The sequence below is a fragment of the Pyxicephalus adspersus genome, chromosome 11, assembly GCF_032062135.1.
Source record: "Pyxicephalus adspersus chromosome 11, UCB_Pads_2.0, whole genome shotgun sequence".
In the NCBI taxonomy this organism is placed as follows: Eukaryota; Metazoa; Chordata; class Amphibia; order Anura; family Pyxicephalidae; genus Pyxicephalus; species Pyxicephalus adspersus.
The window spans coordinates 15,550,018-15,569,398 of record NC_092868.1 but is presented as its reverse complement, the minus strand read 5'-3'; the positions used below and the strand labels follow the sequence as shown (position 1 = coordinate 15,569,398).

The window sequence follows — 19,381 nt, the reverse complement described above, 5'->3', positions numbered from 1 at the left end:
ACACAACTTGGATTTCCAGGCCAAAAAAAAAAACATAATCAGAGGGAATACTATTTAGCAGACAATAGGGAGTATGGCGTACCTCCCCTTCTGACAATTCATTGCATCTCATATATCTTCAAAGGACACAAGAAACAGTTTCCAGGGGCAAAAAAAGGGCAAAAAAGGAAAGGAAGAGAGCTCTAACATTGTTAGATAAATTGTTAGAGATTGTTAGATAAATAGCACGAATATTGTTTACTACATCCTGGGAATAAATAAATCCAGTATTCCCAATTTATTTATCATTATTTTACCTTTACCTGGTTTCTGAGGCTTCTTTTTATTACGCTGTTTAACTGGTGCTGGAGGGACTGGTCTATCACCTACAGACAGTGAATTCTCTTCATCACTGGAGTTCTCAGCAACAGCCAACCTGTCTGCCTTTAGATCTTGTATTACATTTTGTGCTGCAAATCCACCATCACCACCACCTGTCAGAAAATCACATTAGATGGGGGCTCAGGAATCAACATACGAATGGCTTTCTACAGACAATCTGACAAAGCCAACCTTTCATCTGAAGTGAATTTTCTTTCTCTGGGTCTTGGGTCTTTTGTGCAGAAGATCTCCTGTTCTTTGACATTTTTGGTGATGATGTTTTGGCCTTTGATTCCTTCACATCAGATTTTGCTATTCATCAAGATGAAGAAACAGAATGTATTGTATAATGCAGTGTTTTAGATATTGATATTTTATTCCTAAATATCAGTCCTATTTCACAGATTATAGCAAGCACCAGACTGATTTCTTACAGGCCTGTAATAAATCACTCGTAAGTGACTTTAACAATAAGTATAATTCAGTATGGTTCTACCATGATTGTATTGTTTGAAATGTTACATACCCTTTACCTATTTGAAAAGGTGATGTGAACAGTATTGACAATAACAAACTTATTTTTTGTCACCTGACCTTGCAAAACCCATGTAGAACATCAGGGGTCTGATTTATGAAAGCTTTTCAAGGCTGGAGAGGATACACTTTCATCAGTGAAGCTGGGTGATCCATCAAACCTGGAATGGATCTGGTCCAGGATTTAAAACTAAAACATTCTAGATTTGTTGGAGCACCTATCTTCACTGATGAACGTGTATCCTCTCCAGCCCTGGAGAGCTTCATAAATCAGACCCCATATATTTAAAACATTTAAAAATTGTCTGTGGGCTTTTGTGCATATAAGAAATCTGACTCACACTCCAAGAGGTGACTGCTAATTGATAGTATTCAAACAGCAGGGTGGTAAAATGTCAGACTTGCAACAAGTTACAAGTACATAGGTAAGATCCTTCTTATATATTTGGAAGTGAAGGTATGCACAACTAGGTTGAACCATTTCAAAGATTTTTACATTTATTTCATATTTTACTGTTTCAGGAAAAGCCAGGGGTGAATTGCAACACCTAAAACTCCCAGAAACCGAGATAGGTAATATAGTGGAAACATATCACTGATGAATCTTCAAGAGATACAAAAATGATTTGATGACCGCATAGCACAGTTTTTTTATTAAAATAGTTTAAACCAACATAGTTATGGTTTAAGTAGGAAATCTGTTCATGGCCAGTAACAAGATTCCATTACCTAAAAGCATGATGTAGCACAGTAAGCATTGGTCCGTATGTTTTGAGTTCAGAGAATTCTGCCCGCATGATCTACATTAGCACATTTCAGAGGAACACCCAACTTTTTAAACCTACCCAGATCCTATAGGGTTGTAACCATGATGCAAATAACTTTAATATGAGTATCATGGAGACATTATGGTATATAAATACAATAGTAGGCCTTAAACAAAAGAGTAAAATTACTTTATTGAATTATCTTGGCATTCTCTATTGCAATTAATAATATTAACAGTTAATACACATCAATAAAATATTTAGTGCAGGCAACCTTCAGAGAATCCTTAAATACTTTTTACTTTTTTCACAATAGTGCTCCTTTGGATTGAAGTAATTTCACTATGATGAAGTGTTGTATTGCAATTAAAATTTAAGGCATTACTATACCATAGCACTGGTCAAAAGGGATGAGCCAGCAAGATTATTAAGTTTCATCTCGCAGCGAATCAAGCCATTCTCGCTTACCGAACATTAAGGCGAGAATGACCTTGTGATTCACCATGAGGTCATGTTCTCGCCGAACAAACAAGGGGAAATGCAGAGGGCAGGAAAGCCCACTATTTCCGTCAGGAATGGCGCGACTGGGAGTGAATCATTTCAGCAAAGATTAAAGAATAGGTATATATACAGCGAAGGAGGGAGGGGTTAGTCACGCCATCTTGTATTCTGTGTGAGGGAGAGAAGCAGGGACAGGTTAGGAGCCTTCAGTTTATCTAGAAATATACAGATTGTGCAGTTTTTCTTGCTACCTCTTGCTATTTACCCAAAGAGGCAAAAACATTTCTGTGCTACTCTACAAAAAGAGTTATTTCAGTCTGATACCTCTTGCAATCTATCACATATCAATCATAAAAGCCATTTTGCATTGTGACAGGGCAGGTTAGGAGCCTTCTGTATATTTTGAAATATACAGATTGTGCAATTAAAGTTGCTACCTCTTGCTATTTTTCAAAAAAGGCAAAAATATTTCTGTCCTACTGTACAAAAAACACATATTTCAGTCTGATACCTCTTGCAAGCTATCCAAAAGCTAGCCATAAAAACTTCTGTATTCCCCCCCAAAAATACAGATATTTATCTGTGATAGCACTTGCTGTATATCCACAAAGCCAGAAAAAAATTTGTATTTCTCTCAAAAAAATAAAGATATTTAATTGTGATAGCACTTGCTATATATCCACAAAGCCAATAAAATATTCTATATTTCTCTCAAAAAAATACAGATATTTTACTCTGATAGCACTTGCTATATATAAACAAAGCCAAAAAAAATTCTGTATTTCTCTCAAAAAAATACAGATATTTTATTGTTTATAGACCTCTTGCTCTTATCGTTTGTTAAAAAAATAAATTGTGTCCTACTATAAAAAAATACAGATATTTCAGTCTTTGATACCTTTTACTATTTACCAAAGAAGGCTGTTTAGTACAGTGAAATTTCTGTGCTACTGTAAAATAAATACAGATATTTTAGTGTTTGTTACCTGTTCCTATTTACCAAAAAAAAAACTGTATGGTACAGTGAAATTTATGGCCTACTTTAACCTCCCTAGAAAAATGTTGCTGACAGCGGTAACCCTGAGTCACTCGGGGTAGGATCATCCATCGCCGCGATCTGTTTTCTTCCTCCTTCCGGCGTCTTCTGCACATGATGAGTCACCGGGGAGTTCCCGGTGATGTGGGTGCATGTGTAGGTTGCCGGCGGTGTGTAAGTTGAATGCAATACTTTGGATTAAAATGTGTAAATGCAGTAAATTGTTTTCAAGAACATTTATTTTACAGTATATGTAAAAGTCTGACTATAATATTTATACTTTTTTTTAAATTAAAAAAATAAAAAATAAAAAAAATATATATATATATTTTTTAAATTTATTTAATTTCATATTTTTACATGATTTTGTGTACAAACTTTATTATACTCATACTAATATATTATACTGTAAAATAAATTTTCATGAAAAACAATGTACCGCTTTTAGACATATAAAACCGAAAAGAAATGTACCGCTAGGGACGTTAAAATAAATACAAATATGTTTTTTTAACTACATTAGCAATTTATTTGGAAATGGACAAATGTACAGTATTGTACAAAATGCCCAATATTTGAAACAGTTGTAATAAACAAACCAAAGTAGCTAAAATTTTTACAATTTTACAATTTTTACCGGACTATGCTGAAACCCAAAAATAGAGAAGAGGCACATTGAGTTGTTCTGTGCTTATTTTTCTCCACATATAAATGTACTAAAGAAAAACAACAAATAAACTCTATCCAAGACTTTCTGAAGTATTTAAGAAGACATACAACTCTATCATTATTAGAGTAGTTCTCTTCCTTTCAAATGTAAATTATTTGTTATGAATCCTACCGATAAGCTGATACATGAGAGAACCAAATATATTATTGTTCTGTGGTTCTCAAAACAAAGAAGAAAAAGTGTGTATGTGCTAAGGCGTCTCCTAGCACCAATCTTATTTTAGAAATGACCCATTTAGAGATCATGGCCTTGTTTTCTCCTATCTCACAAGGATTCTATGGCTGGTAACATTATATTCTTTTAAAGCCTTTTCTCTTCTCTTTTGCTGTAGGACACAAAACCGCCGAGGTTCTTAGGGAAGCATAGAGCATAAGTTCTCAGTCACAGCTAAAGCATTTGCTTTTGCTAGGCGAGGAGCATTAAGATAGCTGTCAACTAACAATGTAAAGTCAGCGAGCATGCCATCCAATATAGCTTGACGCAAATCTAGGAGGTTCGATACTTCCAGAGCCAACACTTTCAGCAAAGTAGCAGACAATGGACGGTCGGAACACATATTAGGATTTTGCTCCATCAATGTTTGTTTGATATTCAAGAAATGTACTTGTGCAGACGGCATATTTGGATACTGAGTCAAACATTCCTTCACAGTAGATTGGATGAGGAAGAAAACCACCAGTCTCTATGGAAAACAAGTACACATCACCCACCTGTGTATCAAAAACATTATTCAAAACACACTATATTGGTGGGACAAAATATCTCCTAGCCAACGACAGTGGTGGGTGACTTTTAGGAGCTTCTGCTGTTCTGCAGCTTCTGCTGTGTAAGGCGGGATTGCAATCATCGGGGAACACCAATAGAGATATTTTAGTGTTTGATACCTGTTCCTATTTACCAAAGAAGACCATTTGGTACAGTTAAATTTCTGGCGATGGACTACACCCAGCTCTAGATGCCAGTTACCAATGCCCTACCCATTCCTTCTCAGGGCCCACCGCCTTCTCCTCCTCCTCCTGCTGTTGCTGCCGCCTGTCAGTACTCCATTCACTTAAATTGTATTACACATTTCTGGGTGATATTAATGATGCACTACACCCAGCTCTAGATGCCAGTTACCAATGCCGTACTTACTCCTTCTCAGTGGCCCACCGCCTCCTCTTCCTCCTGCTGCTGAGGCCTGTCAATACTCCATTCACTAAAATTGTACACTTCTGGGTGGCATTGACGATGCAGTACACCCAGCTCTCAATGACTCTTAACAATGCGATCTCCCTGCTCGATAGCTGACCAGAGGCCACACATTGCTACTGCTCTAGCTGACCCATGCTCCGTCTCTTGTCCTCCATCTCTTTGCCTAATATCACCGCACTACTTGTCCACAACTTTATGGGTCATGCAGGTCATGATGCCAGTTAGCAATAATTATTATTATTATTAATAAACAAGATATTATGCAGCATGTAAATTCAATAAAGGTACGTACATTAAAAAGAACAAATGCCTTTTCCTGCTGTTTTGACGGCAGAGACTGTTGCTAGTGGGTTGAATTCACCCTTTCTCAATGTTTATGCTGCCTTCTGGATGCTGTCCATCATGCAAAAATCCTAATTGCCTGCTGTCACTTGGCAAGCCATTTTCTGTAAAACCGCAAGTCTTTTGTAACTTTTGTATTTTTTCCTTTGTTGCCACTGTTCTCCTACACTTACGTAGCAAATTTGGTGGTTCTAACATGTATAGGGGCTTTGCTATTAATGTTTAATGTCGGCCTATTGACTTTAATGGAATTCGCAAAATCGATTTGCCGAAATTTCGTAAACCCACTGGAAGTTCGAGTAAATTTTCACTCATCCCTACTGGTCAATATTGGTCTGATTTATCTGTAAGACTGAGGAAAATAAACTATCATGGGTGAACCTGTGTGATCCAGGAAACCTGAAATAGATTTATTAAAATAATTTTCTATTAGTTGGCAAATGTTTTTTTAATCCTGGACCACATCCATTCCAGGTTTGATGGATCACTCACGTACACTCACATATGATAGTCTATTTCTACAGTCTCAGAGAACTTTGATAAATCAGGCCCTCTGTGTATTTTACTGTGTAGGCAACTGTTTGGATGAAGTTCTGCTGTAATAATTTACCTAATTAAAACTTGGTCCAAAATATTTCACACAAAACATATTTTATTAGTAATAATCCTGCTAAATATTAAGCAAACGACTTGTTAATGTGCATCCTACGTCTTGTATTAAGTTAATTATTATTTTAGGAAAGGTTATAGAGTTACTTGAGATCACATACCAGTTTTTGGCTTGCTTTTCTGCTTTGCTCTGGCTGGGGCTGATTCTTTCTTGCTGGTAAGAGGCTGAGTGTCTTCAAGAATGGTCTCCTCTAGATCTTCATCTGAAACAACAACTATTTGCAATACACAGAACTGTCACAGAAAAGTAATTTTACCATAAGTCTTTAATATATAACACAAAAGATCAGGCTACAAGAAACAATGAAAAGAAACACTAAACTAGAGATTTTATTTTATCTCATTATTCTGGCATTTCACAAACATGTAAGTGTACAGTCAGCATTACTTATCAGTATGTCTGTTTTGTCCCATAGCCAACAATTTACATTTATTAGTGTTGATGTAAGAATACTATTTTATTAAGCAATGAGAAATATTACTCTGCATGGAAATTTTTACTTAGCTTATTCATCCAATCCTGTGCAGGCAAAAATATTTTTTCAAATTTATTTTGATGCATGTAACTGGATATTCTATACAAGACAGTTTTCACCATCTTCACAAAGTCAAGTGAACATTTCCTTGCATGATAATTCTCTTTGATAAGCAAACATTATAAAATTTTGAGATTGTCTAATGTAGTTTTAGGCTATGTACACTAGTGCAATAATCTGATCACTCATACCTATCTCCTATACTAAAACTGAATTCCCATCATGTTGTTTCATAAATCAACATGTTTCCCCCTAAGCAAGCTTGTTTTTAAATAGGATGTGTAGTAATACACAAGTATTATGCCATTCACAGGTTTTGTATTCACTTACTCTGCCTTTTTGATTGAGGGATATGCCTAGATGAGTTTGTTTAAAGGGCAGTGATCATTAGAGCGGAGCTGTTTTTGATGTTTACAGTGTAGCTGAATCAACAAGATTTGTGTCACTATTACCAAATCACACTTTTTTATGTGAAAAAAGTACTTATTTTTTAAATTGAGCTGATTACTAAAGGAAGGGTGTATGTTTCCTTTTGAAAGACTTGATTTGGAAAACTGAAAATTCTGAATTACATCTGCAAATACAATTTTTTAAAGTTTACATACAATCTAAAGCAAAAAACTAATTTGGGTTTAAAACTATTTACTTTTATAAAACATAGAATTATGTTTCTGGTACCAAGTTTTTAATTGTTACTACATTAGATAAAAGCAAATTTTAAAAGTTTGCATGTATACAAAGTAAAAAAAATATCAAAATAAAAAAAAAGAAATAAGCAAATGTAGAAGGTAATTAATGTTAATTAAGTTAAGTATGGTAGGATAGGGGTTATAATGGTGATTAAAAAAAAAAACTATTGTTTTCACATATAATAGTAATTCATAAATGATAGCTATAGCAGTGTCAATCTAAGAATAGCTCTTCTTGTGTAAAGGATAAGGCTACGTACACATGCTAGATTTTGTCTTTGGAAACAATATTTTACGATTGTTTCCAACGGCAAACAACCAAAAGATGAATGAACAAGCACTGTACATACAGGGTCTTTGTGTTCTATAGAGAGGGAAGGAATCCAAACGAGCAAGCCCCACCCCACTGTACTCTCCTCCCTTCACTTCTATTGCAGTAATTCGTCTTCTGTCATTCATGGATTCATCAGGATAAATCCTTGAACAATGTTGAGCCCTACTTTGTAGACTGCAAAAGAAGGTCCTGCATTTTGTACAGTAATAGCTTATATGTTTTCAACAACTAATAATTTTCCCATTACTGACTTCCCATATCTCAATAAAACAGAGTTCTGATTTTGTATATCAGTGGTGACCCCTAAAGATTGGTAATCTAAAGGCTGGTGAAAGAATGGTACTCCTTAGGTACAAGTAACATTTCTATATGTTTCCTATACGATAGAAAATCTTCTTTTTTTCAGAACCATTTTAAATACATAATTACATTTTAAAGTGGTTATTAGATAAACATGTGTTATTCTTCTACTGTAAATTCCCTTAATAACAAGGAATTATTGCTTGCAATAATATAAATATATTCTGTACTTTACCTCCATGGAGTTCTGACTCTCTTTTCTCTAGATCAGTATCAGTTTTGGTGGTCTGTGAGAGGCTATCTGAGCATTTAGCAGAATTTAGACGGGGGCTTGAAGGTATTCCCTCTGATATGGCAGGATTGGAGACACCTAGGAAATGGGTATTTGAGGATCAGAATCGTATCTTAGGATAATGACCTATATTTTCTTTGTACGTACCCTATAATGAACACAAATAGGATCCTACGGATTTCAGAACTACAGAAAACTGCTTACAGATCTTATAATAATAAAAGAAGAAAGTATGGAGAAGACTAGGTAAGTGATGAATACTGTATATAATCCTATGTAGTATCCATCTTTTTACTGAAAATACTTTGCACATCATTGTAGATTACTGCGCAACTTTATCAAATAAACATTAGGGCATATGTTTTTCAAATAACATATATGTTTGTTATATATAATATACTAATACATGTAGAAGTTGTATCAGGAAGTTAGTTAGTTAATGACCTGCATGACATACCCATGTAGATGCTGGAAACTGTGCAAGACTCCACCAGTACTGCCTGGTCTTCAGGCTTTCGGGACCTTCTAGGTTTAAGTTTGGCATCAGGGTTAGCTTGGATCATAAGTGGCTCCTGGCGCTTTCTTCTTTGTTTCTTCTCAAAAAGATTCCGCTATCCAGAAGTAACATGAACAAAAATAAATCACATGCCAAATTAGCTTATGGTAAGTACTTATGTTATATTTATCCATTTTTGCATGTGAAATATTCAATACAAGTATGTTCACCTATAGGTGAACTAACTCCCACAGAAGAAAAGAGGTTTAAATGGTTTTGAATATTAAGCCAATTGCAGTCCCCTTCCCATAACAACTCTCAACTTTCCTGTACACAATTGTCACAATAATTACACTCATAGAAGACAGCTTTTTAATATGTAATCTAAATGATTTACCTGTAGGTCCAGTTTTTGTTGCCGCACATCATGCAGGTCATCCTCTTTCCTGCCATGGCAAAAAAACAGAAAAAATGGTTTCTTTTTGTAAATTCCAGCCTACACATAATCTTTATGCTATTGTTTTCTGTACAGAAGATATCCACCATAATTCTAAGTTTTTATTGAAAAAGTGATTCACAATAAATTGTACAGTTTTTCTCAAAAAAAGATGGCGCTAACATAGGGTTAAATTTTAGGGCACCTTCTCACCTAAGAAATACATGATCTCAGCACTGATTATTTGGGGTGGGAAAATTGACAAACTTATTTTTGTGATTTTTTTTTTTAAATATACATTTGGGAAAAGTAGTCAAGAACACCCACTTTTTTAGTTTATTGTAAAGTCCCTAAACAAAGAATTGCGAGGGGTGAGGGGCAGGGAGGCCTATGAAATAATGTTCTAGAATGAAATAAAATAAATAATGAATTGTTTGTTGAAAAGTTGGAGTCAGGTAAACATAGTTTTAAAGCCGCACACTGATATTTTATTTACCGGTAATTGTACAGCCCCTAAATATAGCAATGTCACCTAATTTGCTGGGGAAGGGTCAGGGGGACCTAGTAAGTTTGGTAACAGTACTTGTAAGTAAGTTTTCATTTATACATGATATCACCATCATTCTTGTGAACACAAAAAGTCAAAGTAATTTATTATTAAAAAATGCCTTCAAAAAGATTGGACCAATGTATTAGACAGAATGTTATCTAGGTCACATCCTAAAAAGAGAGCAATAACAAGTTTGTTACCAATAAACCAGTACTTAACTGAGGAGAGGAGTACGGCTTTAAGTCGATGAAATGTGTGTCTTCCGACTATCTCTCCGACAGAAATTCTGTCTGATTACCGCAGAGCCTTGAAAGCAATTACTTCTTCTATGTATAGGAAAATGGTGTTTAAATGTTTTCATGGTGCATATGTTTCTCCAAATCATTCACATCTATTGGACTTAAGTGAGTCACCCCCCCTGTTTGAAATGTGGTGCAGTCGAGGCAGACTCACTCCACGTGTCCTTTAATTAAAAGATTCTGGAAGCTTGTGATGGGGTTTACACTGAACCACCTTGTAACGTTTCTCCCACTATCACCAACATGGGCTCAGTTTGGAGTTTTATCCGAGGAGGTTCAGGTAGCCAGGGGATGTGGTAGACTCGTCATGATCATATCAATGGTAGCCAAGAAGGCGATTCTGTATAAGTGGATAAGTACTGACCCTCCTACTTTGAATCTATTTTTTTGAGTTATGGGAATCATACATAAATATCCTACAATTGTCAACTAGGCAACATATTATATCCACGTTTGAACAAACCTCCTGGTATGTTACCATGTTATTGGATAATGACCCGCCTGTCATTTTGTGGCAAATTTTACAAAGAACCATGTCTGTATTGCAATGTACCTTTTTTGCAGTATTTTGTTCAATTATTTGTAATTACACAATAATTGCTAAGCAATTTTGAGTTTATTACTGTATCTCGGCACTGAATATTTGTTGGTTTGATATATGATGGTTAATTTATGTTATTTTACTCTGTTGTATTGTAATGTAACTGACTGTTTGTAAATTCCTCTCTTGATTGAAGAAGAAAATATATATAAAAACAGCAAAAATAAATGCCTTCCAGTAATTGCAATATTCAAAAACCTCTCCTTCCCCTAACACACGGCCCTTTATTTCAGCCAACTAATGGGATCAAATAAAGGTTTTGATATGGGTTATAATAAGGATTTTAGGTGTGGGTAGCAGACGACATTGATGTACAACTTATCACTTACTTGCTTAAAGGCGGTGAACACTCTGTAGACGTATTCTCCTGTCTGCATTAAAGAATACATTTTTAATGCTTTCTGAATTTACATACATAGATGAACTCAATCATATGTCAAGCCTCTGGGTAAAACATAAGGATGCACTTTTGAACAAGAATCTGCATTACTTGTTTAACCTCCTGGGTGGGTAATTTCTGTCCGGATTTATATGTCTAAACGCAGTACATTGTTTTTCATGAAAATTTATTTTACAGTATAATATATTAGTATCAGTATAATAAAAATTGAAACACAAAATCATGTCAAAATTATAAATTAAATACATTTTTAAAACCAAAAAAAAATGTTTTTTTAAATAAACACTATACTAATATACTGTAAAATACAAAACAATGTACTGCTTTTAGACATATAAATCCACTGTATTGCATTCAATAGATTTTTTTTGTATTGAATGCAATACAAAATAATTTGAAATTCCCGCCACTCCCCCAATGCAACGGCCGCACATACCGACGTCACCGGAACTTCCGGGGTGACTCATCCGATTCAGAGGATGCTCCCCAAAGGATGCGAGAGGACAGGGATCACAAAAAAGGACGCCGGCAGACCAGGTAACGTAGTATTTACTATTGTTTTTCATTGTTTTAGCAACCCCAAATGTGACTCGGGGTTTCCACTTTCAGCATCTTTTTTTACCCCAAGTGTGACTCCGTGTTACTGCTGGGGAGGTTAAACCACTCCTTTATAATTTAACTACACACTGGTGGCTGAATAGCCTAGAACTGGAGTATATAAGAAATTAGCAATAATTACTATTCACAGACCTAAAATGATTCACTGAAAATTTATTAAGAAAACATTTTCTACCATTTTCTTTTTACCATTGAGGAGGTTGGGAGAGGTAGAACCTACTGGGATGTGAAAGCAGCTGAAAGCTACAGCTCTTTAGTTGTTTTGATATTATTTTGTGTAGTTTTCTTATCCTTCAAGTCGTTGCGTTATAATAAAACAACCAATGGTTTGCAATGGCCTAGTCCAGATCTCAATCTGATAGAAATGCTGTGGCAGGACCTTAAGAGAACTGTGAATAATGAATGTCCACAAACCTCAATGAACTGAAGCAATGTTGTAAGGAAGAATGGACCAAAATTCCTCGACAATGAAAGTATATTTCACAGGATAAATTATATAAAAATAAGTATTTATCTTTCATATATTGTTAAAAATGTTTGGAATTGCCTTGATATAAACTGCTATGGCTGAGGAAAAGCCAATGTCATTGGATTTGATTTCACCATATAATATTTGGTATATTTGTCTTCTGGATTAGTTTAATATGGAAATCACTGAAACAACACATTGATTTCCACTAGGAACAGCCAATATATGTACACAGCTGTTCCCCTATCTAATTCTGTTACGCAGATATTGTCATTAATTTCACCCTAATGCAGTTACGTCAATATCTACTGCAGAAGAACTTGCCCAGACATGGTGGATTAATACAGACAGCTAAGCCTATTATCAATGAGCTGAAGACATCTGCCCTGAGTAGATTTAGCAAGCAGAACCTTGTAAACTGTACATTACACTGTAGGGATGCAGAGAAAAACTCACCACAAATGTCATATCTGAAGTAATAGGATGTTAAAATCACTCACATATTTTTAGATGTGTATGTAAAAGTAATAAATGTAATAGAAATGATCCTATTTATTTATGCTGAAAATTGTTATTTCTGATTGTAGTTAAACAATTATGTATATTTTCTGGATGCATACTTTTAAGTAGGCTGGCCTTTCTACCCAATAGAATAGGACAATGATGGTGTCCTAAGCCACATTCACACATATGTGTCCTCAATATTGTGTAGTTTATTGTACACTTACATGTGTCAGTGGTGAATGATAAATGTCCTACATGCTTTTTTTCTGGGGAAGTTTACTATTTTACAGAAGGTAATAAAAACACATTCAGGTTGGCACATGAGGTTGTGGTGTAGTTCATGTGGTCATGACACTATTTGCACCACTGTGGCCAACCAAAGGGAAGGAGTGGGGGTGGTGTACTACAGCCTAACAACCACCTATTCAAACAACATAAACACTGAACAAAATCAGAAATTTTGGCTGCCACTATCAGCTATTCCCCCTGCCCATCTGATCCAAGCCTTAAGCTGCGTACACACTTCCAATTTTTATCGTTCAAAATGAACGACGAACGAACGACGAACGATCGATTGGGCAAAAATCGTTCGTAAAAAAAGTAACCAACGACGCCGACGAACGAGGAAAGTCGTTGGAATAATAATAATAATAATAAAGTGTTCTAAGGTTTGTAGTACACCATGATAATAAAGTAAGGCTATGTCTTATTCTCCGTTTAATTTCCTGGTTTGATATTTGTGATGATGTTACTAAACAGAAAAATCAAATGTATGATATCAGTTACAAAAAAAAAGCATTATCAAAAAGTTGATAAACAAATTGTTGCTCAATGAGTAATGTTTAAATAAATATTCTATTATAAATAAATGAACATTATTTAATATGTGAAAAATAAATATGCGTTATGAATTACAAGAAATGCCAGATTGTCTAATTATCTACTTAACATAATGGTTGGGGATTGTAATAGAAAATTTCAAATATTAGTGGACAAAAAAAGGCATAACCAATATTCAAATAGTTTTGTTTACAGCATCGTATTTGGGATGATGGAAATACTGGATACCAGGATTTAGCCATGTACAATTATATGCAAGAACAGAAACTGTCCCTTTACATTGTAAACATTTCAGGACAGAATTCTCAGAATTAGGGAGAATTCTCAGAATTCTCCCTAATGACTCATCTACCTGTTATACTTTTCTTTTTTTATACTTTATATCTTCAACATATATCGTAATTCAGAAGTTACAGTATAGCATAGATGTAAACCCTTACCTCTCTACCCTCATTGGTGGTGTATTGGTCTCCAAAAGAGAGAAGACAATAAACACCACATGACACCCTGCCTTTTACTAGTTTGGATTACAGGGATTATTCAGGTCAAGCAGAATACAGTTGATGGTAACCCGTATTGGACATTTAACCCACTTAGTGCAACTTAAATCTTTAGTGTCAACAAAGCATGAAATCCCAGGTACTATAGACATAATAACAACAAAAACAACAGGCTGATAACATATAAAGCTGCACTCTAGAGGCTGTGATGTGCAATGTAGCTAAACAATCAGCTATAAAAGGACTACCCCTTTACAAAGAATATGAATTTATATGTTTTATACTCTGGATTAGTATGTTTCCTCTAATATGGTTTGGAATAACCCAAGTTGGGTCATGGACATGTTTGGGATGGGTCACCACCACTTGACTTTGTGTTGGTTGACATACCAGTTAACTGTTTATAGCTGTTCAGACATTTGTTTACTCTGTTTGTTCAACTCCAACACAAGTCAACCAACAACCCTTTGCTGCAAGAATTTTTCAGCATAGATCACCGGGCAACCGCCTAGCAATAAGATAACGCCATAATCGAGTGGTCAGGTACTAGATGGTAGGCTTTGAATTGCATGGTAACTGTGGCCTCTAAGTGCTGAAAAACAGTACAACTGAACTTGGCCTAAGTCATTTGAGAAAAAAACAGCTTTTAAGATTTGGCCTGATTCATTAACCTCCTAGCCGTTAAGCCCGACCTTCGTATGGGCAAAAAAAAATGGCTAGGATGGTTAACCCCGAGTTTTTTCCCATCCTTACTTACCTGGTCCCGCTGTGCTCATCCAGCGTCGTGTTCGTGTTCCAGCGTCGTCCTCCGTCGATCGTCGTCCGTCGATCTCCCTCTCTAGCGTCGGGTGCCAGCGGGACCGGTAAGAAGCCGGCCCGCGGAACACAAGATGCCGGCCGGCTTCTTACCTGGTCCCGCTGATCGTCCACGTCCTTCTTCTTCCAGCGCCGGATGATCTCTGAAACGAGAAGCCGTCCGGCGTAGAAAGAAAAACGAACGGCTTCTCCCTGAGTGCGTGATGACGTCGGCGCGTGTGCGGGAAATTCAAATTGAAACTCATTCAAACATTTTGTATTGAATTGAATACAAACCCCTGTATCCAATCCAATACAAAATAATTCAAATATTTACAAAGTATATAACTGGTAAATTCAAACTGTCATTTTGTATTGGATTGAATACAAACTCCCTATCCAATCCAATACAAAAAATAAAAATAATAAAATAAAAGTAAATAACTTGGAAATTCAAATTTATATTTTGTATTTGATTGGATACAAACTTGTGTATCCAATCCAATACAAAATAATATAAAATACAATTTAAAAAAAAAATTTCATGAAAAACAGTGGATCACTTTTGGTACAGAAATCTAGACCTCAGTGTAACGCTCAGGTGGTTAAAGCTCCCCAAGGCTGGAGTGGAAACACTTTTATCAGTGAACCTGGGTGATCCAGATTTTTAAAAGTCATTTAATATTTGTTAGCAAATGCTTTCAATCCCAGACCAGATCTATGCTAGGTTTGCTGGATCACCCAGATTCACTGATAAAAGTGTATTTTATCCAGCTTTGGAGAGCTTTCATAAATCAGGTCCATTGTATCTATGAGTAGCTGACTAGTAGCTAATTAACATCATATCATAGTTTGCAGCGGTTTCCATGTACAGTCCTTGTCCCCCCTTTGGGATGTATATTGAATACATAAGAATACATGAGTTGCATTAAATACTGTGTGTATGATTTATAGTACGGTCACCAATATTTGCTTTTGTATGGAATTCTGACATTTTGTCTTTTCTTAACAAATAGTAACAGTTTTTTTTTTATTTGGGCCCATATATTTAAATGCTGTTTATATTTTAATCATAATAAATAGGAAACAATTAGGAAATAGGTTAAAAGGTCAACCCCACCTATTTTTTTTAATAAAAATATTTCTGTTGGCACAAAGCATGAGCAGTCAAGTAACACAAGGCTAAGAAGACACAGACAGCATCTATACCCTTACAGATGTTCTAACTCTTCTGTACTGTACTGTAGTAGAAGTGTTTTGTTAAAGTTTTTGTCTGCACTATCAAAGTTTCCCATCACTTCTTGTTCATACAAAAAATAAAGGGAAAAGCCACAAAGAGGTCACAGATCACAGTAAAACCTGAAAGGCGTTCTCTACCTCTAAAACTAAACAAAATTTGTTGCCTAAAGGCTTTAAATATATTGAGGCAAATTTGTCAAACATGTTAAAAAATGACAATAGGTCAGACTAAAGCACTGCAGAGTTCATTGTCACATTTATTATTCCTACCTCTACTGCTGAGTAATCAGGAAAGCAAAATCAGAAGATGTGGTAGCTTTTATCAGAAAACTACATAAATCTGCAACTACATTTATTTGCTGCATATGGAGCTGTGCTTGTATGTAGCAAATAAGTATTTTATACCATGGCTTTTCTGAGATTAATTTTAGAAAAATTTTGTACCAATATTCTGAACACAAAACCAGCAGCAGGATGTGTATTGTTACTGGATTTGTGCAGGGCAAGTCTTTCAAGTGCCAGACAATAAGGCTATGAATAAAACATGAAGCAAAGGAAGACAGGTTTTTTTGGCCAAAATAATCACACAAATAAATCACAATTAAGCTTTTATTCTGTATTATCTACTAAAAAAAATTGCCATTTACAAAAAAATTCATTCATTATCACTGATAAAAAGGGCAACAACAGGTGATATGTGTGTTTCATTTTTTATAAAAATGTTACTGTGGTCTAGAAACTAAAGAACAACCATGCCATGGCAATTTTCTCAATAGGCTGCCTAGGCTCCTCTGTAGGATGCAATTGTAAGTCAGTAGTATTTAAAGCAGATTTCAGGGCTCAATAGTATGTCATTCAGAGTTCAGCAGTCAGTAGAATGGATTTCAGCATTCAGGGATCAGTAGTATGTAAGGTAAGGTGAAAGGTTCAGTAGTATATAATGTGGAATCCAGGAGTCAGTAATTAATAATACACTGTTCAGAAGGCAGTAGTATGTAATGAAGAGTTTAGAGGTCAGCAAAATGTAACACCAAATTCAAGGGTCAGTATTCTGTATTGCAGAGTTCAGGGGACAATAGAATGTAACATAGAATTTGGGGGTCAGTAGATAGTACTGCAGATTGCAGGGCCAGTATTATGTAATGCAGAGTTTAGGGGTTAGTAGTATTTAAATCAGGCTTCCGGGTCAGGGGTATGTAAGGGAGGGTGCAGAGTTCAGTAGTCAGTACCTTATGATATACAGTTGACATTCAAAAATCCGTCAACCTCCGGACCTGTGGAGTGCTGGATTTTTGAAAATCCTGGATTTTTGAAGGGTATACTCAGCTCCACACACAGGCCAGTCTTCCTCTCGCAGCACCCGCAGACATCTGGCACAGTTCCAGGGAGCAGGCAGCAGGGACGTTTAGCGTGTATTTAGTGTAGCAAGCAAGACTGAACAGCTGTTTCCACAGAACAGCGCCATCAAAACAACACACAAGTAGCCAAACAGTGTACTACAGTCCCTGTATTGAAAATGCGATGCCAAATTCATGCCTGAAAACTGATGGAACCGGATTATTGATGGACGGATTTTCGATTGTCAACTGTAAGTAGTTTTCCACTAGAGATTTCTGGGCTCAGTAGTAGGTAATGCAGAGTTAAGGAGTCAGTAATATATAAAGCAGAGTTCAGGGGGTCAGTACTATTTAATGCAATGTTCAGAGGCCAGTAGTATGTAATGCAGAGTTTATGGGTCAGCAAAATGTAACACCAAATTCAGAGGCCAGTAGTATGCATTGCAGAGTCCAGGGGTCATTAGAATGTAATGCATAATTCAGGGGTCTGTAGTCTGTATTTCAGTTGAGTTCTGAGGGCTCATACATGCATCTCCCAGCTGGTAATGCCCTGATATACACAACAGAAAGTTCAGAGCACTCTTTTGACCCTTGCAACACACTGATGACAGAGTTACCTAAATACAGGCAGCGGCTCTAGGTTTAACATATTAGATTCAATATCTGTAATGTAAAAACATGCCTTACGTCCAATCAAGAACCTGCTTTTAATAGATAAGGTACATGTTAAAGTAATATTATTAAAACATTACTATAAATAATATATATAATATATTAAAGAGCTCAGTTAAATGCAGAATATATGGTGGAAAATTTCTACATAGCGGCCAAATTACAACTGGCATTTTTGGGCCATTGGAAGCAGTGTAATACCTTCACACTTCTTTTATAATTACTTTTTACAAACAAGCCACAATGACCCATTTTTTCCACACTTTCTCCAATACCTGTGTCTACCCAAAATAACTAATAATGCTTCATTACAAATCTAAGCTAACTAAAGAAAAGAATGCCCCTTATACAGCACATACAGCACTTACTTCAACCATTTGTTTCAGGCATTAGTGCCATATTAGCTTCAAATGTAAAGTGTATGAGATGTGGTCAGAAGGATTGTGGGACTGCCGGTTATAGCTGCCAGTCAAACATTTGCTTCCTTTACCACTTTGTAATACAAAATGAAAGCTGCAATATGACTGGCAGCAATGGGAAATGTTGCAATGTTGCATAGTTCCAAAGCACAGAATACTTTAGTGTACCTTTCTTATGGAATGCATTATATTGAGTTGACAAAGATCAGAACAATTCAAGTCATCTTAGATGATGAAAAAATAGTACTTACATTTCTTTTCTCCAGACAGTGTGAGGGTTATCAGTATCCAAAGCCATCTACAAGATACAAAAAGATTGACAAGTATAGAAGTGTGACCTTCATTTACAGCTCATTTAAGACAGCTCTTGTATTTTGAATAATCTATAGAAACGCTTCTGGATGTCATACCTGAATGCAGAGCAGCTGCAGCAGGCGCAGAAGCAATATAATGCTTTGTATTAGCCTTTCTCAGGACTGGCATAACGCTGTACGGAGGGAGGGCACAGTGTGTGTGTAATCCCATAGACAAGTAAATTGGGATCTTCCTAATCAGCTTTCTTAACATGGCTTATAGACCTGGTCATAAAACAGACTTGCATGACATGGCAAAAACCCACTTTTGATAATGATTTACAGAAAGGTAACTGAAAACACAAGGGTTAACTAAGTATTATACCCAATAGAGATTGTAATTTCAGATTCTTACATAAACCCCAAGTGATTGGTTCTCTTAAAGGATAGAATAGCAAAGGGTGTTTGGCAGAAGCCTGATAACCACCATGCCAGTATGAACCGTTTTGCAGGAATTAGATCACTAAAGAACTGATTGCTGCTGATCTGAGATGATATACATATATACTATGTTTATAAAATTTAAACTCTTTACATACTTTAGATACCTACAGGAAGTGGGAGAAAAG

At 35.8% G+C, this 19,381-nt stretch overlaps 1 protein-coding gene across 7 annotated transcripts in view; it reads right to left on the bottom strand.

Moving 5' to 3' along the window:
* Positions 1-18,958, bottom strand: part of LOC140340687 (tubby protein-like) — a 32,142-nt gene extending 13,184 nt beyond the window's left edge. The window contains exons 1-9 of one of the 7 annotated variants that reach the window (XM_072426031.1): positions 18,870-18,958; positions 18,711-18,757; positions 10,996-11,037; positions 9,178-9,226; positions 8,742-8,895; positions 8,228-8,362; positions 6,235-6,336; positions 553-672; positions 303-473 (exon numbers count right to left, since the gene is read on the bottom strand). In XM_072426031.1, the coding sequence (XP_072282132.1) occupies positions 303-473; positions 553-672; positions 6,235-6,336; positions 8,228-8,362; positions 8,742-8,895; positions 9,178-9,226; positions 10,996-11,037; positions 18,711-18,757 (820 nt within the window). In that variant the 5' untranslated portion in view covers positions 18,870-18,958. Of the gene's footprint in view, positions 1-302; positions 474-552; positions 673-6,234; positions 6,349-8,227; positions 8,363-8,741; positions 8,896-9,177; positions 10,918-10,995; positions 11,038-18,710; positions 18,758-18,869 lie in introns of those variants that run through there. The other 6 variants (XM_072426034.1, XM_072426030.1, XM_072426033.1 and 3 more) reach the window with 6 other exon arrangements.
* Positions 18,959-19,381: the final 423 nt, after the last annotated feature.